This window comes from Thunnus thynnus, chromosome 5, assembly GCF_963924715.1.
Source record: "Thunnus thynnus chromosome 5, fThuThy2.1, whole genome shotgun sequence".
In the NCBI taxonomy this organism is placed as follows: Eukaryota; Metazoa; Chordata; class Actinopteri; order Scombriformes; family Scombridae; genus Thunnus; species Thunnus thynnus.
In genome coordinates, this window is record NC_089521.1 from 23,521,432 (window position 1) to 23,548,909 (window position 27,478).

General features: G+C 40.4%; 1 protein-coding gene across 2 annotated transcripts in view; it reads left to right on the top strand.

Annotated features, from left to right (window-relative positions):
- Positions 1-24,990, top strand: part of LOC137183305 (PDZ domain-containing RING finger protein 4-like) — a 122,504-nt gene extending 97,514 nt beyond the window's left edge. For both annotated transcript variants that reach the window (XM_067590272.1, XM_067590273.1), the window contains 6 exons: positions 7,945-8,047; positions 14,775-14,873; positions 17,118-17,180; positions 19,130-19,231; positions 20,071-20,199; positions 21,197-24,990. In XM_067590272.1, coding sequence (XP_067446373.1) covers positions 7,945-8,047; positions 14,775-14,873; positions 17,118-17,180; positions 19,130-19,231; positions 20,071-20,199; positions 21,197-22,669 — 1,969 coding nt within the window. In that variant the 3' untranslated portion in view covers positions 22,670-24,990. The remainder of the gene's footprint in view (positions 1-7,944; positions 8,048-14,774; positions 14,874-17,117; positions 17,181-19,129; positions 19,232-20,070; positions 20,200-21,196) is intronic.
- The last annotated feature ends 2,488 nt before the right edge of the window (positions 24,991-27,478 follow it).

The following is a 27,478-nucleotide window of genomic DNA, read 5'->3' on the forward strand; positions in this document are numbered from 1 at the left end:
TCGTCCGATGAATCATTTTGAACTTATTTAAATACACAAAAACTTTTAAGTTCTTTGCTTTTTTTACATCGACAACACTTACTAAGACATTGTAAGGAGGCCAAATGAATGTGAATCATAATAGATAGTGACTGAAAAAAGAAAAGACAGTTTTAAGCAGGTCAGTGGTTTGATATAATTTTATTTATTTTAATTTAATTTGATATGATACAGTTACAAATTATTTTGGAACAGTGCCACAAAGCAGAATGCGGTGTTTGTTTTTGTGACCTTATTTTGACTTCAGCTGGCATTGATGCTAATTAAGGAGAAAAAAAGTGGCGAGAGATGCTATTGAGCTATGAAGCAGCAATATCAGTGTTTGCAGGAGTGGCATTACAAGTAAGCAGGTTGCCTGTAAAATATAAATGAACTCTAACCTGCTGCAAAGTTGATTCTGACAAATATAGATTTGTTTGATAAATGAGCCTCTCACTGTCCTTCACGTCTTAGCAGTCATATCCCTTTTAGCAATATGAGCCACCAAGTACATAAAAAAGAAATACATGGCAGAGTAACTGGTCCTAATTATAACTATTAATACACAATAAAAACTCAAATGTATCACTGAATAAAAAAACATTAAGTTAGAAAAAGCTATAAGATAAGCAATTTAAAAGAGCTGCAATGATTAGTCAATCAATAGAAAATTAAATAATAACTGATTGATAATTGAATATGGTTTTAGTAACTTTTTAAAACAAAAATGCCAAACATTTGTTGGTTGCAGTTTTGCAAATATGAGAATATGAAGCTTTTCTGTGTCATGAGAGCAAGCTGAAAATCTTGATTTTTGACCGTTGATCAGACGAAAGAAGACATTTGATAACATCACCCTAGCCTCTAGGAAGTTAAACAGGCATTTTTCATTATTTTCTGGCATTTTACAGCCAAATCAATTAATTGATTAATTGAGAAAATAATCAGCAAATTAATTGATCATGAAAAAAATCGTTAGGTGCAGCTCCACAGTTTAAGTCCACCACCAGATTTAGTCTTGTATTTGACAACCTCAATTGACTTTGGACTTGTCAAATCATTTAAATTGTTACTCCTACATCACTTGAACACATCACAGTCTGAGTCACAGTTGGGGTTCAGCAGTTTGTGTTTTAGAGGCAGATGCAAAAGAAACAAACATTAACAGATAAATCAATAGTCCCAGTTTGACTGTTGAGTCAGGTTTACCTGGTCAGAACCCGCTGTTGTTGCAATTTACCTCTTACCCTTGACTTCAATGAGGAAAGAGACAACTCTCTATATAGTAATGCACACTTTCTTTAATGCTCAGAGCATGGCACATGGCACACTCACACTCAATACAGACGAGATGCTGTAGGGGAGTGAGCCCCGAACAGCGGAGCGAATAATTCTTAATCTGTTTCCCACCTACCTCTAGGAGTTGTTGTGACTACTCTCTGCATGATTATACCCAAACAGACATGGCAGGATCCGTTTCAGAATAAAAAGATGTTCTTTGCTTCTCAGACACAGGAACATACTGTTCAGATGCACAAACATGATTTCTATGACTATCACTAAGCATTTTAACTTCTCACAAGTTCACACAAGCATTCATACATATTCATACAATAATTTCCCTCCCATTCCCCCCCTTTAGATTATTCTTGATCAATAAAGTCAGAAATGATTGTAGACTGCATTCATAAGGAATCATTAGGATAGTCCTTACTTTAGGGCTCAGGGATTTGCCCTTCTCTGAGATCTCATGTCCAAGAAATGTCACTGTGAATGATACAGACTGCAATTAAGATAAAATATTTCAGCAGTGTCACTGTGTCAGTTTTTCATGCTTCCTCAATAACTGACCAGATCAATAGGTTGTCTACACCTGTATCAAAACACTACCTGCGGATAAACTCAAATCCTCTAAGTTCTGATGTAACACTTGTGAGTATTGTAGTAGTTGGCGAGTTGACAAAACCCTGGGGAATGCAAAACCATATAGGTATAGGTTTTACCTTGCCATGTGAATGCAAACCAATACTATGAGTCTGGATGTACTGGAATACTGAAAAATGCATCAGACAGATCTACTTCTGAAAACCACTTGCTATCAATCAATTAAATCAATTTATTTATATAGCGCCATATCACAACAAAAGTCATCTCAAGGCACTTTTCACATAGAGCAGGTCAAGACCGTACTCTTTAATTTACAGAGACCCAACAATTCCCCCATGAGCAAGCACTTGGCGACAGCGGTAAGGAAAAACTCCCCTTTAACGGGTAGAAACCTCAAGCAGAACCCGGCTCTTGGTGGGTGGCCATCTGCTTTGACCGGTTGGGTTGAGAGAGAGAAAGAGAGAGGGAAAGGGGGAGTGGGGACAGAAGAACAACAATCATAACAACAACAATAAGTATAAGTATCAATAGCCAGGGAAGGATGCCATCAGGACTGTGAAGGACCGCGAAGGCTCGGCCCAGAACCCAGGGTTTCCTGTGAGATGAGAAAGCACAATAAACTCCGGGGAAGAAGCAAAGTTATCAGCAGAAATGTATATGTGAGTATGGTGTGTGTCAGTATGGTTTGAGGATTAGGAACAATGGAGGCACACGCATGAACTGCTGCGTTCACTGCTTGTAAACCTTTCACCACCATTCGGTAGGCTGACCCTCTGGCCATATGTTTTTGCCTGGAAAAATAGGGGTTCTTACAGGTGAGTCAGGACATGGCACAGTCACTCCTGCTGATAGCAAGCTATTGAACACTGATGTGATCCCCTCAACAGCCTCCAGTTTTAGAGGGTGTTGTGACTGACACTGTCAGTAAGTGCTTTTAGGTGTCGCTCAGAGGGGCAGTGCCCCCTTCACTAACCCTACATCATATTTACCGTTAGCCAACAGATGTTTGGTACATCTTTCAGTTCTGGTGAATTTGTAGGCAGCTGGGGAAACACAGATTTTAATTCGAGGTTATTACTCTGAATTAAATGTACAGATCTCACCCCAGTGAGCGAACCCACAAATGGGCGTATGTATTTTTTTGGCAAGGGTGAGTATTGCACTCCTTCTCCCTTATTTATACATTTGAGTTCTGGTGAGCACTCCAGTATCCATGGGCCTAAATCCTTCATTTCCTGTGAGGAGATGTGGCCAGTGACATGTGTGGGTGTGACCGGTGGACATGGAAGAATTTAGTGATCGCAGTGGTCATGTTTACCGACAATGCACACATTTCATCATACCTATATAACATACTACTGCTTAACAAATCAGTTTCCTGCCCCTCTCTGAAATAATTCTTTTCGAAATCTGTTTCCCCTGTTTCGCTCACCCTGGCCGTGCAGTGTAGGTCAGCTGGTTTCATAAATATGTGGGAGTCAGAAATCAGTGTGTGTGCTGCCGATAATAGTTAGATAATAGATAATAGAAATAGAGACAGTAGACCACAGAAAAGTTGATATCAGATCCCATTGGTAGACGTGTAGGGTTAGGTGTTGTCCCATTTGCACAAATTGGCCCATGTTTGGTTGTTGCCCAGTTACCTTTTTGCCCTCTTAGGTGCAAAACAGAATTAACCCTATAGCACACATTAAATCTCTTTAAATTTACCGGGCAGCATTTGGAGAAGGGAAAAGAGTGTTTCAGTGTATCTCCTTCAATTGTGATGACTCTGAAAGGGGTAGTATATCTCTCTTTCACTGCAGTGCCTGCTGCTCCTACAGTATAAATTTATCTACCGATCAATTTAGGAGGAATGAGAAACTCGCTTTGTTTTATTACTGATACTGTTGCCCCAGAGTCTACCAGACACATGATATCTCTTTCCCATATTTTCACAGTTATTTGTGACATTACATCAGAACTAGGTAATTTTGAAATGTCTGTCATTTGAATGTTTGTCTATATCCTGAATGTGTGTGTGAGGTGCTGGGGATGTGTTCAACAGAAGTGTTGACCTCCCCTGCCCAATCATCGAAGTAACGATCCCCCTGTGGCTGGGTCACCATCACCTGTTTGGGAAGTCATCCACCTCTGAGTCTCTTGTTTATTTTTCTTGTGGACAGTCTCCAACCCAATGATCTAGGCTTCCACAGTTCCAGCAAGTTTCTTCGTTTCTGAAATGAGGCCCTCTGGAGGGTGTGTGGCCCCAAGAAGATCTGCCTCGCCCTTGACCTCTGCCCCGTCCCTGCTGTGCTGGGTGGATGGCCTCTAACTGTGCCATCTGGAGTCTCTCAGTTAATCTTTCGTTGCCCCAAGAGACTCTTGTTGCTGCTGATGTCTGGATTTTTTCAGCATGGATAACATGGTATTGTGTTTAAGCAACCTCTCTCCCACCCAATGCACTGTTTCCGTACTTGATGAGTACTGATATCCTTATTCATACCATCTATGAAACAAGTCTTCAAGTCTTCTTGACTGCATATATCGGGGAGTTCGCTTGCCAGAGAGGCCATTTCTTCACGTGTCCAAGGACGGCAGACTTACAGTATTTCTCCACCGTCTTCTCTGGGGTTGGGGACCTCTATCATGGGCATTGTAAGGATTTCTCCCCTTTCTCTGGTCCTGTTGTGTTTGGAGGGGGGGCTGTATATTGTGATTGTGCCCGCTTTCGCTTGTTTTGACAGAGTTTCTGGGGCTGAATCTGTAGAATATGAGGGAGGTGGTGCTGAGGGCAAACTGGCTGAAGACTCTACCATTGCTGTCTGGTTCAGCTCATCTCAAACCCCTTCTTACGTGCCTGGATATGTCTGCTTGGCTTGCCTCTGGTTGTGGTGGTTACTGGTCTGGAAGCAGACCTGGATTTTGGCATTGACAGGCAGCTGGCATCGAGAGGATGTCTAAGTCTTTCTGAAAAGAGAACTGAGAACACCCTCCTTTTTCCCCTGTTTTTTGTGTTTTTGCTGTCTTTCTTGTTTTCATTGCCTGTCTCTATGTTCTGCCTCATTTTTCCACAGCAAAAAACCCTTCCAACCCACCCCCGCTTTCTTTTTCCCTTTTTCCCGTTCACATTTTTCAAGTCTTTTCTGTAATTACTCAATTTGACTTAAACCAAAACTGCTATTTTTAGGGAACCACAGTGTTTGATCCATAACTGTAACTGCCTACAAGTTTCTGGTCCATGTTTATCACTCATTATTTTCGCACATTTTCGTGCATTACCCACGCAATCTCACCCTTTGATTTCAGTTTGGGTTCTTAATCACTCAATCAGACATTCAATTGACATTACTCATTCATTCCTTTGTCAACGGGTCGTCACCCTCAATGGAACGTCTTCACTTTTCAGTTGTCTTTCGTGGTCTTCAATACTCAATTCAATTTTTTTATTTATATAGCACCAAATCATAACAAAAGTTATCTCAGGGCACTTTTCACATAGAGCAGGTCTAGACTGTACTCTTTAATTTACAGAGACCCAACAATTCCCCCATGAGCAAGCACTTGGCGACAGCAGCCAAGGGTTCGGGGGAGGGGGGGGATACACAGGGAAGCATAATAACAACAATACTAAAAATAACAACGATAATAATAATAGAGATGACTAGTAATGATAATAGCAATAATAGCCAGAGAGGGTGTCAGGGCAGGACCACGCCATAACTCAGGCTCTGGAGTTTCCTCTGAGATGAGAAAGCACAAAAACTAATATGCATTAATGGTACATGAATGCATACAGATGGAGATGAGGAGGAGGAGAGAGGAAGCTCGGTGCATTACGGGAAGTCCCCTGGCAGTCCAGGCCTATACAGTATACTGTATCCTCATTTAATATCAGATGCTGTGTCATTCAAACTGCTGTCTATAATCATACACCCTGGCAGTCGTTTACGAGCCTTCGTCAGGGGAGGTTGACTTCCTGGGTCTTAGGCGACTTGTAGCCCCTTCACCAGCTGCGCAGATTTGACCTGTTTGGAGAATAGTCAAAGGAGTGAATGAGATTGGCATCCCTGACGAGCCCCCATGTTGTTGTGGCAATTTACCTCTTGCACTTGACTTCAATGAAGAAAGAGACAACTCTTGATATAGTACTGTCACACTTTCTTTCATGCTCAGAGTATGGCACAGACATACGAGCTGCTGTAGGGGAGTGAGCTCCAAACAGCGGGGCAAATACTTCTTAATCTGTTTCACACCAACCTGTAGGAGTTGTTGTGACTACTCTCTGCATGATTATACCCCAACAGACATGGCAGGATCTGTTTCAGAATAAAGAGATGTTATTTTTTTTCTCTCTCACACAGCAACATACTGTTCAGATGCACATATATGATTTCTATGATTTCTTTTCATTAGTTCACACAAGCATTTATCACACACAGACACATAACTCCTCTGAGTTAAATGTGTTTGTTGGGCTTGCATGTCTAAATATTAAGAAGAGATGAAAAGATGTACTCAGTGAAAAAGCTCATAATCAGATGTATGGTAAAATCAGTAGAATTCTCAACACATCTCAAATGAATGTTGGGTAGTACAATACCTCAAAGAGGTGTTTTTATAGATTATGTGAGACATAAAAATATGTACAAAGAAAATCTTGAGAGTTTAAAGTATCAACCAGAGGCTTTCCTGGAAAACAACAAAATAAACTGGGTTCATTATTTCCTCTTGTGGCATTTCAGCTTATATTCGGCTCATCTCAAAGGAGAAGTAAACTGAACAAGAAAAGTTTAGCATAAAGTAATATCTAGGTTTCACCTCTTGGGAATGAAAAAATATCGACACAGGAGCTTTATAGCACTGAAGTGTGTAGTAAGGACTTCCTTGGTAAACCAGTACAGTAGATAATTAATTTCTACAATGATAAACATCTTTAAGTCGTTGAGTTTCTATTGTTTTTTGTCATTGGAGACTTATTTAGACATTCTTGGATGGAATTTCAGTCAGTTGCTCCATCTGTATCGGCTATTATCACAAACATCATTAAAATTTGAGTTATCAGTGTTACACGCTAGGTACTGTATAAAGCACTATACATGACCTAATCAAAATCATTGCCACATGTATATATCTCACATAATATCACCATAGAATTCCCCACAGGGCCTTCTGGCCATAATTGCAGCTGCTTGGCGTATCCATTTTTGACTCATGGAAGGTTTACAAGGTGATTAAAGCAAATGGGCTAATAAAAAACTAGGCAACACAGTGCAACGCGTGCTCGCGGTCTACTTACAGCCCCAGGCCGAGCCCAAATGTAATCAATGTATCCCATAAAACTCACATTTTCTTCTTTTTATCCGAGATCAGGTGCACAATCCAATATACAGCAGATTTTATAGACATAACAAATGTTTGTCACTCTTATTTTTGAGGTTAGATTGTAAATTTGTGATTGTGTTCTTTTCACCTGCTGCCAAAAGTTGTTAAGCGTAATATTGGAGCATCAAAGCATAAAGCATTCTGACATTTACCAGTCTGGTTTTGTCAGTGGAAGATTGTTTTGAGACAGTTGGGTTATCGGAGAGTCAGACACATCACTCAATATGTTCAACAGAATGTCCTTTTGAAGTTTTTGCCTACCGCGATTATCTTGTGTGGCACTGAAGCTGCTCATCTTGTTAGGCTGTTACAATGCTGTTTTGTTCAGTGACTGAGGGAAGCATAATAGAATTACACTGTACAATGTGGGGGGGTTTGTCTGTCAAGAGCAGGAAGCAAATTATGTGGATATGCTGTTATTAGCAAGGGGCTGTACTTTTATCACACACACTCCAGCTGCAGTGAAAGCCCTTGACAAATCCTTTATTCGTCAGATTCCACAAAGAGACAAAGACAAAGGCGAGGAAAATCCTGTCACTTCGAGGTATAAAAAGCATTTAAGAGAAAATGAGGAAAAGGATCTTGCTTACGCCCAACTCTCCGCCTCTTTTCTATTTCTCTGCCTCTCTGACTGTCTTTCCCTCTCTTTCTTCCTCTGTCTGTCTCCCCTGACAGCTGTCATTCTCTGCATACAATGGACCAGGATTACTATGAAGGAACAGATTACCTCTCCCCTGTTCCAGCGGATGGAGAGAGGACAGAGGAGTTTGAATATGAGGTAAGAATTGCACTGAACACCACTGCTAATTAGAGCCTGATGGACTCATTGGCATGGCCAGTATTATGATTTTAACTTCTCACAGATATATCAGTTGCAGATGCTGTAAGTAAGAAATTTCAGTACAGATACAGTGTGTTAAGTATAGAAAGTGAAATTAAGTCAACATTACATAGTTTATACACCAGATTTGCTTTCTTTCACAGAGTTAGGTGAGAAGATCGATACCACACTCTGATGAGAGACTGGTATCTATCTTCTCATCTAACTCTCAGCAACAAATTGAATAAGCGTAAAATGTCAAACTATTCCTTCAATAACCACATTTAAGGCATCCTTATCAGAAATGTTGTTTATATGTTGTGTAAGGTTAAAAAACAAATGTCAACCTATGTATCATTATCAGATGTTATTTTAACTCTTATTGATTTGGGTATCTATCAACCTCAAAAATCCATAGGCACAAAGTGCAAGTGCAAGTGAAAATTTTACAAAAAAACAAGAAACCCACCTAACCCCTGCAACAAATGGACACACATTCCCTCAACAGTCCATATTTAATGATGCTTAACAATTGGTGGAAGGACCCAAACACTAATTGACTCTACAGGCGGATCCCAGGGGGACAGTACTGACAGATGATCGGCCACATTGCAGACAGCTTGAAAAATCTCTTGCTTCCACTGGCAATAATGACATGCCGCCATGTTTTTTTTTGTGTTTGTTTTGTTTCTTTCTTCTTCTTTTTTTTTTTTTTCACAAAAAGAGGAAGTAGAAAAACTGATAGCTGAGATTTGCTAATTGTTTTCACAACTCTGGAAAGAAAAAAAACTAGCAAGCTAGCTAACTCTGCGCTCGATCAGAACCAATTAAAGCGAGGTGTGTGCGGCAGGTGCTGAAAAGAAAAAGACAGAAACACATTTCTTTGCTTCTGCATCTTACTGGAGCGTAAGTAACAGGAACAGCTGGATAGGTGATGTTTCTAAGGCAGTTGATCTGCTACACGTAAAGATATACATATAGATTCACTGATTCAACTGTGACAGGAAGAGATAAACAGAGACTGTCTCCACTCTCCGCTTTGGACCAATATTCTTTATTTCCGAGTCATTGAGGTACAAGCATATTGCAAGCGAGGGCTCCGGCTGGTCTGATGTATGATGATTGCTCACTCCCTCCTCTTATTTGTTTCATCTGAATTAGTTCTGAATGCTTCCACCCACTGAGCTTGAGCTGTTTCTTCACATCCTAAAGAGATTTGTGCACCCACTTGGATCACAGAGGCCCAGTGTCAAATCGGAACAAATATAATATATTAAAGTCTTTCTTTATGCCTCATTGCTATTAACAAATCCCATTATACTGTGTATGCTTTGCAGCCTGCACCGTTCTTTTATTTCATGCTCGGGAAGTTAGATACACACTAATGCAGCCCCACTTATTGTATGTCAACTAAAAATGCTATGAAGGGGGATGTGGGTGAAAACTGAAAAGCCCCTTTCAGAGTTGACCTGATCCCTCAAGAAAATGTAAGAAAGACATTTCATTAAATTACCTTTGTTAGATGAAAAAGCACAGTGGGGGAGAGCAGTTTGCTGTCACATCACAGAGAATCTAAATCTAATTCACCTTTCTAATACACGCAGACATTGATGTTTCCTTTAGGGTAATCAACATGTGAGAGTTCTGGAGTACACTGGTTGATGAGGTTCAGAGATGCCAGATGCCATAGAAGTATACAGTCACATTACACATTCCCCTACTACGTTCCTCTCAGCATGCGTATCTCTTATTTAAACCTGCAGTGCAGAACTTTTACATATAAATGAACGTCTGTTATATTCAAGCCCTTGCTAAACAAGTTCATACAATGCTGATTAAGCTCATCACCGCCAGGTAAATTTCTCTGTATTTCACAGTATAGCCTAGATTTTAATCTGGCGTCAGGTTTGACATTCCCACCCTGGTTGGATGAATGCATACTGCTACAGACTTCTGCCAGCTGAGCTGGCTAACTTCCAGTCAGCTCTCTGCTAACTTGAATGGGGATAAAATAATTGAATCATGCAGTTCTTGTAGACTTTCCATTTGCAAAACTATTTATCCAGTAGGGACGGAGTAGGCTATGGCAGAGCCTATGATGTAAGCACATATCAACACTGGTTTTGTAATTACTCTCACTGGCAGAAGGGGGAGACAAAAGTCCCACACTGCAACTTTAACAAGACTAGGTCAAAACCTAGTACATGACTGGACCGTGTATGGAACACTGGAGGGCTTTTAATTTGTACGTCGCCTGGTTACCATCAGACATCGCAACATTTTTAAGATTTTTGTTTTTATTTAAGTTTATTTATTTGTATAGCACTTTTCATATAGTAATGGTAACTCAAGATGCTGTACACATGAAAAACATTAAAATACTTAAAATACATTGCACCAGATTTTGGGTATAGACAATGTGGTGCTGTTGTAAGAAGGGTTGAGACAAGATTTTTGCTATTTTTATATATTAGTTCACATGCCCACAACCCGAAAATAGTTGTAAGGCAGTAACTATCAAGTTAATCATGAACGCTAAGTGTAAATGACCCCAGTAAAATGTGTTTCATGTGTGTTAAGTTTGGTATGTAAATGTATTTGTCATATTGCTTTTATTTTATTTACCATGAACACGGAAGTGCTTTATTTTGAAAAGACACTAGACACATGTAACATGCAGAAATTGACAGTAAGCTGCACTGACGATCTGTACGGCGCACAGATCCTGAGCACATAGTGGGAATCTTTCTCACCTGAAAAAATATTAAAACTTGATAAAGTCCTACAGTGAAAATTACAACAGCTACTGCTGTCAGTTGGTGCAAAATGCATTCTGGGATACTTAGCTTCAGCTGCCTTTGGCTGACCAATGGTGTACCTTCATCACTCAGTCACTCAGTGAGTAAGTGACGGACAGATCCAGTTATAGGGCTGGCCCTCCAGCCAAAAAAAAAAACCTCAGATTGAACTCCTGAATCCTGTTTTAAAAAAAGTCCTGCCTCACTTAACAAGCTAGGTAATGAGAGTTTGAGACTTTCTGCTGCTGATGGTTAAAACTGAACAAACCCTTGACACAGTGAGCAGTCTATAATGTCCTTTGTCGTTTCTGATGGTTGGCTTGTTAGGATTAATGAAACACACACGGCATGCCTTATAGCTAGAATTTCATACAGAAATATCACACATTTCCTAGGATCCCTTGATGTGTATATGGCCACAACACCATGTTAGTGGCCATTTCTTTGATTAGTTCCAGTGAGTTCTGAAGAAGCAAAGTACTTCTAGCTCAGAGATAGCCTTCCTTTCCTTCCAGCCGGTGGTAGCCATCCATGCATTTGTGACTGCTTTTTCAATTACTGGTAATCAAAGGCGTGATTATTATGACAGCATCCAATGTGCTTTGATGGTGGGCGGCAATCTTCCCCCTAAATCACGCCATCCAAGTCATTAATTTACTGTCAGCCCTCATCCCTGTGCCACACTGCAATCTCCTGAGAGGCAGAGAGCTTGCTGGGAAAATGGAGGGAAAAAAAAAATCAAAAGGCAAGAGCGGAGACAGATATTGGTGATTGTGTGTGTGATGGATCAGGAGACAACATCCTTTTACTGTGGCATCTGAGTGTGAGTAGGTGTCTTTCTGCACAATATTGTCTCAAAATAAGAAACTGAAAGAACATCTGGTAAAGAAAAAAGGTACACACACTGTATGTGTGTTGCGTATTTTTAAACACACACACATGCTGGTTTGATGTCTCATCCAACATGCAGTAATTGTAGCAATCTATTTTCTCTGATCGTTTAGCCACAGGTTCTTTGAACTAAATCTAACCATTAATTAGTCAGAAGTAACTTTAGGCTTGTTTCTCAGAGCCAGATAGGGATGATGTAGCACCTGCTCACACCTCTGCTTTGCCACAGTATCAGCAATTAATTTGTGTGGTTTATTTTTAGATAAATGTTTCCGAGATATTGCCAGTGATTTCAATATTTCCCACAGATATCCCACAACTTGTCTCATCATGTCAGCAAACAGTGTGCTTTCTTCGTAGCTCCCATTACCTCCATGACTGCTTCATTGCATCAGGAGATATGTCATTTTAATAATATATCTACCAACAATAACAGTGATAGCTCATTAGTAACACTTTTAATATGGCTAATGATGGTGATTGATTAGGATTTTTGAAGTTCACTTTGTTCAGGTAGTCAGCACCGAAGCTTTGCTCGCTCTTCCCTCTTTCACGTTGTATCCTTATATATCAGCAGGGATTTGAAGTTGTCATCACTTCTGAGACAGTCAATTAAACATCTGAGCTCCCCATCAGGTGGAGGCTGTCGAGAAAGATAAAACGACAAAGCTCTGATGATGTCGTTTTTCTTCAGCTCTTTTTCTCTGCATGTGTGAGAATGTTTGTGCTTTGCTGAGTATACTTGTGTGTGTGTGTGTGTGTAAGCATTGGGTTTGTGCAGAAATTACTCTTTTGTGTTTCTGTACTGTACATATGTGTGTGTCTGTGAGTGTGAGTAGCCCAGCAGCAGCAGCAGGTCTCTGAGAAGTGTAGGAAGGAATGAGTAGCAGGGGAGAAGGAGAAAATGGGAACTGTGCCTAAAGGTGTGTGTGTGAGGAAGTGGGGGGTCATAAAACGACTTAAAAGGGGTAGTCAGAAGCACCAGGTGGTGTGGTATTGGCCCCTCATCTTATCCCACCATCATCAGACTTCACCCCACCACCCCCCCCATCCCCTATCCCCCTTTCCAAAGTCCTGCCACATCTGACACGTGTAACCAGCCAACACACACTTGTCACAGAGGAAATGAATCTCTCTGTTTCTATGTGAGACCCCTGTGAGCCCCACCAGAGCACTCGCCGCAGCCTCATTTCTCTTTGCCCCCTCCATCCTCACTCTCCACTCAACCACCTCGCTCCTGCTGCTTGAAGTCGGTGTGTTTCTGCTCTAATGAAGACCTTGGGAGGAGAGGCCATTTCACACTTGATTCCCTCCAACACCCTTGATATGTTTCAGCATTTGAAGACAGAGCACAGGCAGGGCTGTTTGGTGTTTGCTGAACCTCTGTTGTGAGAAACTGAGTACAAAATGGCTTACGTATGTTAGCTGTCTGCAAGCTTCGGAGAAATTTGAAATCGGAAGTTGCGTTTGGTTCCATATCCAACATGTATTTTGATATTAGATGAAGGGGGACTGTGCCACTCACTCAAGTTCTTGCTTCAGTTAATCAAATCTCACTTTCCGTGTGTTTGTATTTATGAACTGATGCCAGGGTACTAAGCTATGTTCCAAGTGGCTCGAGGGAAATACGACGACCGCTGATTTGTAAGTCAATAGTTTGTTGATCTCTCCCCAAGGGAAGATGAGGAATACTTTAGTGTTGCAGCAAATATGTATATCTGGCAGCATTAGCATAATTATAGTTTATTTATAGTCTTATACTCTATAACTTGGCAACGCCTTGAAAGAAAAACACTTGAGGTCCTCTGACATTTATCAAAGCCCCACCAATCAAACCCTGTGAGCAGAGAATGTCTTTCATGATCAAACACTTTTTAGACTCAACAACCTCAGACGAGAGTTTGCAATCCAGACTCAGTAAGCATCTCAAAAACAAGTTGGATTTTTGAGACTGAGGCTGAGACTTGCGTGGAGTGGAGCAGACCCTTAGTGTTTGTGTGGCCGTTATGGTGGCAAAATTTTAGTTTTATGGTAACTTATATAGTACATACATGATATGTATATCTATGTAAATTATTTAGATTATTTTTCAGTTTCTTCTTTGAAGGTTATGTAATGTTTCTGAGTCAAGGTCAGTTGAAGGATATAAATCTGTCGCAACACCACCGTTTTACCTGCGCTCTATTTAGTTAACACTTACCATGAGCTCCATTTAGAACCCGTTCTGGAGCTTTCGACTGAATCACACAGTATTTCTCAGCAAGTGGAGTTTGGCCAGTTATCATGGAATTGGAGATGTTCAAATTTATTTTCCAAAGACTACTCCATATTAGCTTGAAGTGTGCAGAAAAATAGAAATTTGAACATGTATAACTCCATGACAACCGGGCAACTTCATCATAAAGCTGCAACAATTAGTCAGTCGATTAGTAGATTGACAGAAAATTAATCGGCAACTATTTTGATAAGAGTAATTGTTTCAGTCATTTAGTAATTCAAACATACCAAAAATTATCCAGTTCCAGCTTCTTAAAGGTGAGAATTGTCTATTTTTCTTCGACATATATAAGAGTCAATTTAATACCTTAAGACTCTGGACTGTTGGTCAGACAAAACAAGCAAACTGAAGGAATAACCATGGGCTTTACGCAATGGTAAACTGCATTTTTTAACTTTTTTTTTTTTTACATTTCACAGGCCAAACAATCAATCAAGAAAATAATCTGCAGATTAATCGACAATGAAAATAATCATTAGTTGCAGCCCTACTTGATCTGCTGAGGAAGATTGTGTAATATGATCAAAAGCTCCACAACAGCTATTAAATTGACCTTGTTGTGAAATTTTTGTGCTTTTATGACCAGGTGCACTTGGAGACACCCACACAGTCTGTGCTCCTATGACCTAACACACTGTTTTCATTGCAATTGCATATTTAAAATAGGGCACTTACTCGTGTTTTTAAATGTTCTGTATTTTCCCTCTTATCTGCATAGGAAGTGGAATTGTGTCGACTCAGCAGCCAAGAGAAGTTGGGGCTAACTCTGTGCTACAGGACAGATGAGGAAGAGGATGTGGCCATCTATGTCAGTGAGGTGAGTATCCTGACTTATCCTGAATAGATATCCTATGCTTCATATAAGACCGCAAGTGTTGCATCTTCTAACTTTCTTTGCCACGAGGAGGCATTAACTTTTCATACTTAAGTTTTTGCAGTAGGAACTCTCTAAACACAGACTCCTCTTTTTTATCTTTCCCCACTGTGCCTTGCTCCTGGAGATACAGTAAAAAAAAAACCAAAAAACATGTATCCTCCTTTTTTCTATGCCAACCACCAGAGTTAGGACTGCTAGCTGTTTGAAAGATGAAAATATTAATACTCTTGGGAGAAAAGGTATATGCATATTCTACAGATTCTTTATATTTCAGTTCTTTTGAAATTATCCCATTTGCATATCATGAAAAAGCTGATCATAGTGCCTCAGTTAAAATGCCTAAACAACTGAGAAAGCTAGATTTCCAAGACTAAATCAATAGTGACATTTAATATTCATCTTCCAATTTATGATTTATTGCAGTATTCATGTGAGCAAAGTGTATTTCTCTATTGGGAACAGTAATTTTAAAATTGAACTCTTTTCAACCACAAATGACATCATTAAACAATTTTGCAGTGTTCTAACTGCATGATTACAACACAAAATGATTGCCAAGACAGGAAAAACAAAATGTTTTCAGGTCTTGTGTAAGTTGTTCACCAGAGTCCTTGCAGTACAACTGACATCAACAAGCAGGCTGTGAGATGTTAGCAAAGACACTCAATTAATCTCCCACTTGTTGAAAGCATAGAAAATGCTGGTCTTCATTCTGCTCAACTTTCTCTCAGATTCATTTGAAGTTGACTTGGACCCTGCAAGGTGTTCACTTTGAGAGCTGTGTGGAATATAAATCACTGTGGTCTGTGGCTCCTGGCAGCATCTTTAAGTGTTCGCTCTGCAAAAAAGTAGGGCTAAGAGGAATGTGCTGCATTTAGATGAGGTGGCTGAATGTCACTGTACATAGGATGTGTGTTAGAGGTGTTAGGTGCTCTGATCTTGCATAAGTAGTGAGAACACGTCAACACGCAGTAAAGAACAATACAAGGTCACTTTAAAACAAGCCGAATCTCCCAACTTCATAGCTATGGTTGAATGGCCACATTGTGTTTTTCCTCTGTTATTTAAGTTTATTTGCCTTTGTATCCATTGTGTCTCACAGCACAGTCTTTAAATAATTCAGGAGAACAAGAGAAGAATACTCAGTCCACCCATAAATCCATTTTCTACAGTTGTTTAATTCTACTCAGGGTAACAGAGGCTGGAGTATATCCCAGCATGCATAGGGCAAAATGGCAGGGTCCATCTTGTACAGGTCACCAGTCTATTGCAGGGCATGCACAAACTCACTCATTCACACCAATGGGCAATTTAGGGTTTTCAGTCCACCTAACATCTTTGAACTGTGGGAAGAAAATAGGATCACCTGGAGGTATCATAAGCAAACTCCACACAGAAAATAGTCAAACCCAAAATCTTCTTGCTGTGTGACAAAATTGTAACCACTATCATTGTACCTCTCTTAAAAAATCTTCTATAAATGCTCAATTTTCCTGTATTTTTAAACGCTGTGGATGATTTAAGGTTTGGGTGCTCTCCCAGCAACTGCAGAAATATTGCCCTCAGTTTCCTCTGTTCCCTCCAGTCCTACCCCCATTCTTGTCTCGTGACCTCCCTGCCAGTTTAATGAGTGGTCCCTGTGTGTAGGAGTGGACCATCATGAAGATGGAGTGCCACAGCACCTCACCATCTCCAGAGATCCCCGCCTGATGGGACAGAGTGAAATGAATGGCCCCAGACACCGATTGATTGGCTGATGAAAGCGTGTCCTGCCCCCTTGTTCACTAGCATTAGTTACAGGAGGAGCAGGTTGAGTTACAAGCTATAGATACTATATGTAGAGGCTTGTGCTCTATCAACCTGCCAGAATGTAATAAGTGAGGCGGGGACATCTTAGAGCTAATGTGATAAAGGTGATAACTCCATTCGTCGTGGCTTTTGTTCATCTTCCAAAATGAAGCTAAACTGGCTTTAAAAACTAACCAGAAAGCTGCAGAAAAGCTGTTTGACATTGAAGGTCTTCCCATGGCAGCACACCTATTGTGTGTTGCTCAAACTGTTAATAACTGTCTAGACATGTCTAGCTGGATGATATGTTAAAACATTTTCATGCTCTCCTTGAGTCTCTTGAATGATGACTGAAAGTGTTTCAAAGGCATTATGCTGTGTTCTCCACCTTTACAGATCAGTCCAAACAGCATTGCTGCCAAAGACGGACGTATCCGGGAGGGGGATCGCATTTTACAGGTACAGTAGGGTGCCCCCTCTATACCAGCTCTCATTAGATTCAACATAAAAACACACTTATTTTGTCACACTCAACCACTGTCTCCCAGCACGAGAGCCCGTTCATTTTTAATGGCAGCACATTAAAAGGAGGAGCTCGCCCCCGCTGTGACTGTTAGAGGGGGAGAAATGCCCCCCTGGCTGTTTTACTTACCGACTCAGCAACAACAGGGGTTTTTAAGAGTTCTGGTTCAGGATTGCGCTGTGCTACAGCTCACTGCCTCTTCTGGAATAGCTGAGAGGCTATGACTGTTATTAGCCCCTAGCTTCATCCTCAGGCCTGAGATCTAGAGGAATTCTGCTACTGCTAAGGAGAAGTATTTGTTAGGCTGAGGACTGGATAGTGTTGCCTCTATGTGTAAGGTGGGTAATGTTTTTTGTGTAAGTGAGTCAGAGCCTCTAATTTTAATGCTAAAGCTGCATTAATAGATTTGCTTTGGTCACTTGGGGGCAGTGAAACAAGCTGAAAACTTTTCACATTATCACCTTATTAGGTCAGTACACAATCTGCATACAGAGCAACACTAGCATTCATTTTGAGTCGTTTTTCTTGAGACCTGATGAATGTAACACCGTGTCCACACAGAAAGTGCTTCAGCCACATTTTTCAGTTGTCCATCTCACACGTGTCTGACAGAACAGATACCCTTCTATTTTACTCATTACACATGTCTACACAGAACACATGTTATCACCTCCTGTGTAGATGCGGCACAAATCCAATATCACTCTACTTTTAGCTCTGTTTTGGTCACTAACAGTTTCTGAGGGAAATATTGGGCTCTTTAGCTGGTGAACATAGTTAAGCATTTAGCAGTTTGTCACTGAGTCAGGTAGCGTGCAGTTTATCTGATCTTTTTTACCGAGAACAGCTGTCTGTTGCTGTTTTAAATGACGTTGACATGAAGGAAATATCTGTTTACCTCTATCTCTATAGTTTGCTAGGTGTTCCATTATGTTCACCTGCCAGTCGCTGATTTGTGTGCTGCCTGGTGCAGTGGGTTCATCAGGAGTTTTTTGCAGAATACAGTTCCTTGCTGCCACAGCTGCTGCAGACAGTGGTGAGAAGAGTGGAGTTTGCAGCTGGGAAAACCAAAACAAGCTAAAAGAGGCTAAAAAAACTCAATCGATTTGAGTGGAACTGCAGAATTAGTTGATTATTTTTTGTATGATTGTCGCTACAAGTGACACCCTTCACATTACACAGCCTTTTAATCCATTGTTAAAGTGTTTAAAGATGTTGTGAAGGTTTATGAATGGAGACACAAATAAGCAAAAAAATGTGTTTTAATAGGAGTTCATTATGAGAGGGGAAAGAGGAATAAAGTCAAGTAGAAATATATAGTCTGTGTAAGCAATTATTAGATTAGGGGGGCGGATGCAAAAGCACTGTTGGTCTAATTGTCTACTGGTGTCTACCGTGTCTCGTATGACTGATTTGAGCCAGGAGAGTGGGTGTGTGTGTGTTTGTGAGGCAGACTAGTACTCTGGCACTATTAAACAGCAGTGACAGGGCCATTACTCTGCCTGCAAAAAGATGGACGCCCCCTGTCAGTGGCCAGTTAATTGTACGGCTAGATGTATGTACGCTGCCGGATACTCTGGTGAATACAACAGCTCCGCTGGCCCACAGCCACTGTCCCATTCATAATCACTGCTGGGTTCTGCCTCATATTAGAGAACAGCACAGAATATTTACAATTTCCTCAGGAAAAGAAAACAATACTGTGCAGTGCCACTTTTATTGTGATGCTTCTTTTCTCTAAAGGGCTTTTGTGTGAATGAAGCTGAGCTCAATGTGTGTGTGTGCCTGTGCTCAAATGTTTGCATTTGTGTGTACAATACATGTTTGTTTGCTTGCGTCTGACTTAATAGTGAGTGTGGTAATCATGTTTGTATGTCATCTTCAGATTAATGGTCAAGATGTACAGGACAGAGAAGAAGCAATGGCTGCACTCTCCAATGAAGAGTGTAGGAACATCATACTGCTGGTTGCCAGACCTGAGATGCAGGTTAGAAATTACACTCACACTGACATACTGTATCTTCCAGCTACTGATTTAAGCACCTATTGGGTAAAGGAAGCACGGAATTCACAAATTACAGCCCTGAAGGTTTGTCATTTACAGAATATTTGCTCAGAGTAAACCTTATCAGTCTGGGGTAGATCGACCCCTCTCCTCCCTCCCCACTGTCACAACCACTCCCAGTAGAAGCTACAACTGAGACACCTCATCATGTTTTATTTTTATGTAGCACCACTGTAATTGACTTCCAACGGTAAGCCATAAAAGCTAATGGCATGCTAATGTGGAGTGAGTTCAGGCCCAAGGCCGATGGCGAATAAGCAAAAGGAATGCCGCAGTGCAGATGAGCCAGGAGCAATAGTAGACTCTTTGTAATTAAATGTATCTCCCAGTTGTAAATCTGCTTCAGATATGGATCCCATTTGGTTCACATCGAGCAGACAAACAGATGATGGATGGTGTGGAGTAAATAGGTCAAAGGTGACATTCCTATGACCATTAAACTGCATTGACTTAATTTTAAGATTAGAATGCATGTTTTAAAAATAGGTAGTGTTTTGTTAGCTAAGAAAGACTGATACTGTACAGTATAGCAGTCAAACACCACACACACACACTGATGCTTGCAGTTTCTTATTTCAAAACCATGCTTGGTGTTTTTTTTTGTTTTTTTTTTTCAGAAAATCCCATTTGGGCACCCATTTGGAACACCCAACTATTTGTTTTGAGACACCATGTCGCCACAAGCTTTAGGCCTTGACAAATAACACTCGCTCCTTTCGCTCTCCCTCTCTCTCCATATGCCTTCTTTCATTCACCTCTAGCTGGAGGAGGCCTGGCTGGATGATGAGCACAGTGAGTTCCTGGAGCAGCTAAAGATGGAAATGTTGGAGGAGCAGCAGAGAGAGGAGATGGAATTGGCTGCCCTTCAGGAGGAGCAGGAGAATGAACAGGTCAGACAGCAGCAAAACATATGCTTTGTGTAACTGGATTAGCAAGTCGGCGACAAAGCTTTGTGATCTGATTTCTAGAAATTCTGAAAGGCTCATTTTTTCTTATTTTCTCTGTTCAGTATGAATAAAACCCCCCAAAAAGTTTCTTCATAGTCAAAAAGCAATAGATTAAAGTTAACCTTCCCCCTGTCTACAGACTATAGCACTCTGTGTTTTATGAACATCATTCCATCAGACTGACCAGTAATTGCTTTGACTCTATTAGGTTATTATTCAGTGTCAATATTAACCTTTTCCTTGAGATCTAGCCGGTGGCAGAGATGGAATCAAACTCTTCATTGACTTTCTTCACAAAACTGAGTGAAAACAAGCTTTGGCCTTTGAAATATGAATACAAAGTAATGATTATGAATATTTATAGAAGGGGGGGGAGGGGGGGCGATGAACCATTTAAATTCCAAACATTAGTAATCATCATTTAAAATTCTGTTTTGTTGGGAGTTAGCATACCACAAAAATCCATATAAATGTGACTTCAAAGACTTGGAAGAGAGGAAACAATCCCTGAAGTAACAGAGCTGTACAACCGAGTTACGCACAACAGCATATGTAATCCTTCAGGAGAATGCAGAATAGGTTTTGCACTTCTTGAACTCTTAAATAGTTCTAGTGACTTTTCATTGTATTTTGTCCTCATTCCATAACAATGCATCTAAAACAGAAAACCAGACTAGAACAATTAGAGTACATTTCTAAGTACATTAACATTTAGATGTTTTATCACTTAAGACATTTGCAAACATACTTACAGAATTCAAATACATTATACATGATAAAAATCAAAACTGGCACATTACAAGTTTTCACCAGATGCAACAGAGCAAAATATGATGATAAATAATTTTCACATGGCTCATTCATGGAAAGAAATGTATCACAATTTTGAGCCATAAAAAGTATTTCAGGTTGGGTTTTTTTTTATTTTTATTAATTTCAGAAAGAAGATGATGACAAGCCCACCTGTTCCACACTCCCTCATCATAAGGACAGTGTACTGAGTATAAAAGACAGAATGGAGAGCTCTGAGCATAATGTCCTGGCACACATCCAGAGACGTCTGTCCCAGTGCCTGAGAGACAATCGGGACACACACCGTATCACCAGCTCCACAGGGCTGGAGGATAAAGAGGATGAGGACGATGAGGAGACTGAGGGTGACCGTTTCCAGCAGCTCTTGGAGCTGAAGTGTCAGATACGAAACAGCGGTGAGTACGACCTGTTCTACAGCCGCCGCAGCACCATTGAGTGCAGCATGGGGGAGCAGGGTGGCGTACAGCATGAGCTACGCATGCTCAACGAGGAGCTGCGCAGCATCGAGCTTGAATGTCAGAACATCATGCAGGCCCACAAGCTTCGTAAGGGCCAGCAGTCTCCATCCACGGGCCACTCTGCCCCCTCCACCAAAAACCAAAGCCTCCATCGGGGTGAGCCAACAAGAGGTAAGCTGGCAGACATTAACGAGAGGCTGGAAAAATCAGACAAGGACAGCTCCAGTGCCTATAACACGGCGGAGAGTTCACGGAGCACCCCCCTGGCAATGGATCGCTCCCCAGAGCACTCACTCCAGAGGATGGTCAGTCTCACCAACCAGAGGAACCTCTGCAGTGGCCTTGCCACGGGCCACTCACTTAGCCCAAGCCCCATCCCAGGATGCCGTGCTCCAGTCTTGGGCAAGAGCAGCAGCCCTGATCACAGCAATCCTTCTGAGTCAGACCAAACACCTCAGGCTGAGGAGGAGGGGAGGGGGAAATTAAAGCCATGTGCTTCCCAGATTCCTTACTTCTCTCCATCCCACAGTTCCCAGCATCGACAGATCAACATCCCAGCTCATGCCCGCCACTACCAGAGCTACATGCAGCTGATCCAGCAGCGTTCAGCTGTAGAGTACGCCCAGAGCCAGCTCAGCCTGCTCAGTGTCTGCAAAGAGCCTCAGAGGCCCATTAATGAGCCCAAGATGGAGTGGAAGGTCAAGATCCGCAGTGACGGCACACGCTACATCACCAAGAGGCCTGTGAGAGACAAGATCCTGAGGGAGCGAGCACTAAAGATTAAGGAAGAGCGTAGTGGGGGAATGACCACAGATGATGATGCAATGAGTGAAATGAAGATGGGGAGGTATTGGAGCAAAGAGGAAAGAAAGCAGCACCTAGTCAGGGCAAAGGAACAGAGGAAAAGACGAGAGTTCATGCAGCGCAGTCGGCTGGAAAGCTTGAGGGAGAACCCTCAGAGCAGCAGCGAGGGTCGCAAGGAAGTCAGCATTATAGAGCTCAGCCACAAAAAGATGATGAAGAAACGCAACAAGAAGATCCTGGACAATTGGATGACCATCCAGGAGCTGATGACCCATGGTACTAAGGCCCCTGAGGGAGCCAAGGTTCACAACGCCTTCTTATCAGTCACTACTGTATAAAGAAACCACACACATTCTACCCCATGCGGTATAATATAATTGCCTCGTTCAATGTGGCGTTTTTATGAGGACAATAGGAGTATTTTTCACACTTTGTAACCCAAAAAGCATTTTGTAAAGAATTTATCAGTGGTGTCATAGCATTTTCTTCATGTTTTCCAGAGTTGTTTTTCACATCACTCTGCGGGAAAAAAAACTTTTCTATGGAATTATTTTTATTACTTTGCTCTGTATATGTTTATCTTTTCAATCATTATTTTCATATTTATGTTGTAACCATATGACTCAAGATAGTATGAACTCCTTAAGAAAGGTCAAATATTTTCTTTTATATTATGTTTTACGTACATACTTGCCACTTACAAAACACAGTGATTCAGTGGGTTTAATGCCTTTCACTTACTGTTTAACATGTCTTCAATTAACAACTCTCCTTATCCTTCAAGGCTGAAATCTGTAAGCCTCTGTATGTTGTTAAGAGGTAGTTTAAATCATGTTTTGAACTACAGCAAAGATGTAATAAGAGTATCCAGGTGTCACACTTGTGAAGGTGTCAGCATTTAGCTAATGACAAATGATAATTAGCCAGTTCATTGCTCGGTAAGGGTCATTTGTCTGAATACCTAGCTGTAGATTTTAATGTTAAAGTTTATCCATTGCTTGTGTTTTGCTGTTGATATGCAGCTACAGAAATGGTAGACCTGTCACTTGCTGTGCAATGGCTCAGGTTTGAACATACTATTTGCAGCAAATGCGACAAAATAAATCTACTCAAAGATCCTTACTTATCACAGTTCCTTAGTTACTAGCATTTTACTGAACATTCAACTGCATCTCATGGTCTTCATCAGCTAAGGGGAGCACAAGTGTCATCACATGATAACACCAAGCTGCTACCAGCACAAGGAGACAGAGTATCAATACACAGACAAAAATTATATTATAAGTAAAATAAGTTTAAAGGTTAAAATAAGATTTCAGCTTTAAAGGCACATGAACATCTCACATATCAATCAGCCTGCTCCTAATAAAAAGATGAGTAATTCTGGCAAAAATCCATAAAATATCATGAATTTGAAATTAATTATCCGTTAGAATACAGTTTTGTACTTCAAATGTTTCATGCCAACAAACTTAGGTAATACAATTATAACATTTTCATGTATTTCAACAAATTTTTTACCCCATTGTTACTACTAATATATAAATATTGTAATAAAGGTATTCCATCCATTGAAGCAAGGAAAACAATATACTCTGAGGTTTTTAATCACTTCACATTGTAAATTGTTAATATTTTAATCGCACAAGTTTTTGGTCAACTAATACATTTGCTGATACTAGTTTTATCATCAGCAACTTTGTAAAAGCATCTTTCAAAAGTTGGATACCTCATTTTACAGTGAAATTCTTCCTTTATATGTTGTTTCTGTAATTTGTGAACTTTCCCAACAAATATACAAAAAAGGAGACAAAACTTCAGAGGCTGCTTCACTGGCAAGACAATGAAAAACAACTTTGTGGACACAGTCCAAAAAGTTCTGACACACTGCCAGTGTTGCAGCTTCACGTTTTTTGTTTTTTTTTGTTTTTTATTTTAATGGTGGCAGCCCTGTTTGTCTGGTTTGCAGCTTTGGTTAAAATTATTTTGCATTAGTAATTATTTTTAATTAATATTTAGAATTTTGTCCTCCATACTATATTCAACAACAGATGGACCTGCTCATAGCTTTCACATACCAGTATTTTTATGTATTTTTTTATTCTCCACATACACTTTGACTCAGCATAGCCTTAACAGTGAAAACTGAATCAATGATACATTGTGGTGTGGCAACCTGATTTCTCACGCAAACTATCTTTGTATATCTGTGTGCAACAGAGGGGTATTATTCAAGACTTTTCATACATTGTATACATTGAGTTTCTACCAATTGGACACATTCATAGATATTGTATAGTTGTTACTGAATTATGTTTGCAGTCACATTAAACTTGTGTAAGGATGATTGCCACTGAGCAGGACTCAGAACACAGCATATTTGATCATTGAAAAAAACAATAAACCAGAAGAATTAACAGGCTATCATTTATCAACAGACATGTAAAATACATGTAAAGTAAACTCATTCCAAATGCCTCATTTTTAACTGAAATATTGTAAATTTGAAATTTTAAAACCAATCCCTGTATTTGTTTTGAGTCAATGTCCAATGGTCTAATTTCGAGTAATGCGTAGTTGGCAAATTTGTAGCCAGTTAAAATGTGTGATAATGGTGATCTTTTCAAAAGAAATGATAATAAATTATTGTTTTTTGGTATGACATTGCACAGGATCATGTTTTTTTTATTCAGACAGTTAAAGAACCAAAATCTGCTGCTTCTTTGCAGTTTGTGCCAGGTTCGTAAACTTCGTCATAAAACATTTAGCTGGTGAACAAGGGTAAACTGTGGCCATAAAACTCATGATACGGAGGCTTCAGCATACCAACTTTTAATTTAAAAAAGTCCTTTTTTCTTTTTAGTTTTATAAATTGATTTGAAATGTTTCTTTTCTGCGAGCTAGTCGGTGTGAAAGTGAGCCACAGTAACCATCTGTACTGTTCTTTTTTTCTTTTGTGATGATGCTGAATGTGAGTAGATAAAAAAGGGAGAGGTGGAGGGTGTCAGGAAATTGTGTCATACAAAAAAAGTAAGCAGTGCAAAGAGTAGCAACAAAAACACAGCAAGACACTCTGGGGGTAAAGATCAGTCTTGTGAAGCTGCTTGAGAAACTGAATTACTTGTTCACTGAACACCCATTCACCTCAGATATCTCCTCATGAGTGACTCACTTTTTTCTCCCCTCTGTGAATATGTTAAGTTATTAAACAGAAGGAGATTTCAATTAAAATTGCCTTCCACTTGGATGGCTTTGTGTTCATTAAAATGTACCAACCACTTAATCATCTCTATGGCCTTGTCATGTGCAGGGGAGAGCTACTGGGATACTCTGGTCTCTGTATTATCTTAAGTTGTCAGTGTTCTACAGCTGAAATTGGAGTGCCACGTATACTGCCCGAAGACTGTTCTGTACTTCTGTGCTAGTTTGTATTTCCAACTTAAAACTTATTCCATTTTAAGAAACTGATAAAATAGGAAAGGAACCAAGTCTTTCCTGACTGTAGAAATTGTTCTTGGTCATCCATGGATATTATATCTACGTTTTTGTTGCCAAGCACCCTGTCTTTTATTTTCACTGGTTGGTTTTCTTTTGTTACTCTTAATATTTTCCAAACACTTCATGTGTGCAAACTGGCCTGTGAAAAACTCCATCAAGCTACTTAACACAATACAGTTTTATGATGCCAAGGTATCACATTTGGTGTGATTTTGAGTCTGTACTCTATGGTCAACACCTTCCATTTCCATTATAGTCTGTGGCACTTAAAAGTGTCTCCATCTATACAGTGACCAAACATTAACATCCAAGTTGGTAATGAAAAGCACACTCCTGTCATCCCCCGAGCCCATTAGCTCTATCCTCATTTGTTAATTCTCTCCCTCTGTATAGACAGAGACCATTAAAATGCCAATGAATAGCTACAGAAGAAGAAGCTGTGTGGGTTGTACCAACTAACGCCAGAACTAGCCTGAGTGCTTGCTAACTAATTAAGTTCATTCCTAAGCCCCTAAAAGACCCAGTCAGGTGTAATTAAAATCGAGCCTGTGACAGCCATGGCATTTGTCAGAGCTACCCAGCAGTTCAAATACCAGTACTGACAGAAATGTCAAACAGATAGCAGTGGCTCATCTACCTCTTCAGTGCCTCTCTCTCTCACACACACACACACTCTCTCTCTCTCTCCCTCTTTCACACACACACACACTGCCATTGCCTCTGTTATGAATGTTTGCTGATAACCTTTAGGATTCCCTGAACAGCAAAAACTACAAATTCTCTCCCATTATTCATCCAGGGAGGCCCATATTTATTGACATACAGATCCACTTGACATGTGATGGTGCAATCTACTTCATAGTGCCTACTCCCTCCTAATCTCAGAAGCATGTAACACTTCATAGTGCCCCTACTCCCTCCTAATCTCAGACGCATGTAACAAACTGGTAATTGTCTCGGATCACGCGTCCCTCGATGTCACTTTAGAAATTGGTAGCATCTCTGATATCATAACTGCTGTGTTGACGTAATTGGCCCTATCATGCCAGATGTAGTGGTGTGTATGCGGGTACAATGGACAGACTGCTACTGCTGAACCAGCTGTTCTGAATGTATATGGCCACATCAATCAGAAGACAATGAGTCTGTTGATAGAGGATTATGTTGCATGAAATCACTGAGCAGCTACCCTGAAAATCTTAACATCGACAACAAGTATTTTAAATAATAAGGTGGGCAATTTTCTACATTTTTCTTATTGTCAACAAATCAGATGTGCAGAACCAACAATGAATTGATCTACTTACAAGCATAGTGTGTGTATACAAATCCTGATATATCTTATTCCTCCATTATTGTCCAAAAACTATAAAAAGCAAATTAATGAGCCACACTGTTGCACTGGGTGACATGTTCCTTTGCCCTGAAGGCAATGGCTACCAACCTATGTACCAGTGGCAGATGCCACTGCGCATGCATAGGAATATCTGTTAGTTGCAATCTGCAACATCACTGCTAGATGCCACTAAATCCTACACACTGGTCCTTTAAATCACAAATATCAACCTCATGGTGGCGCTACAGGAAAAGTCAGGGGATCACCACCGCTGCTAGCGTGGCCAAAACCACAGTAAAATGTTCAGTGGTGG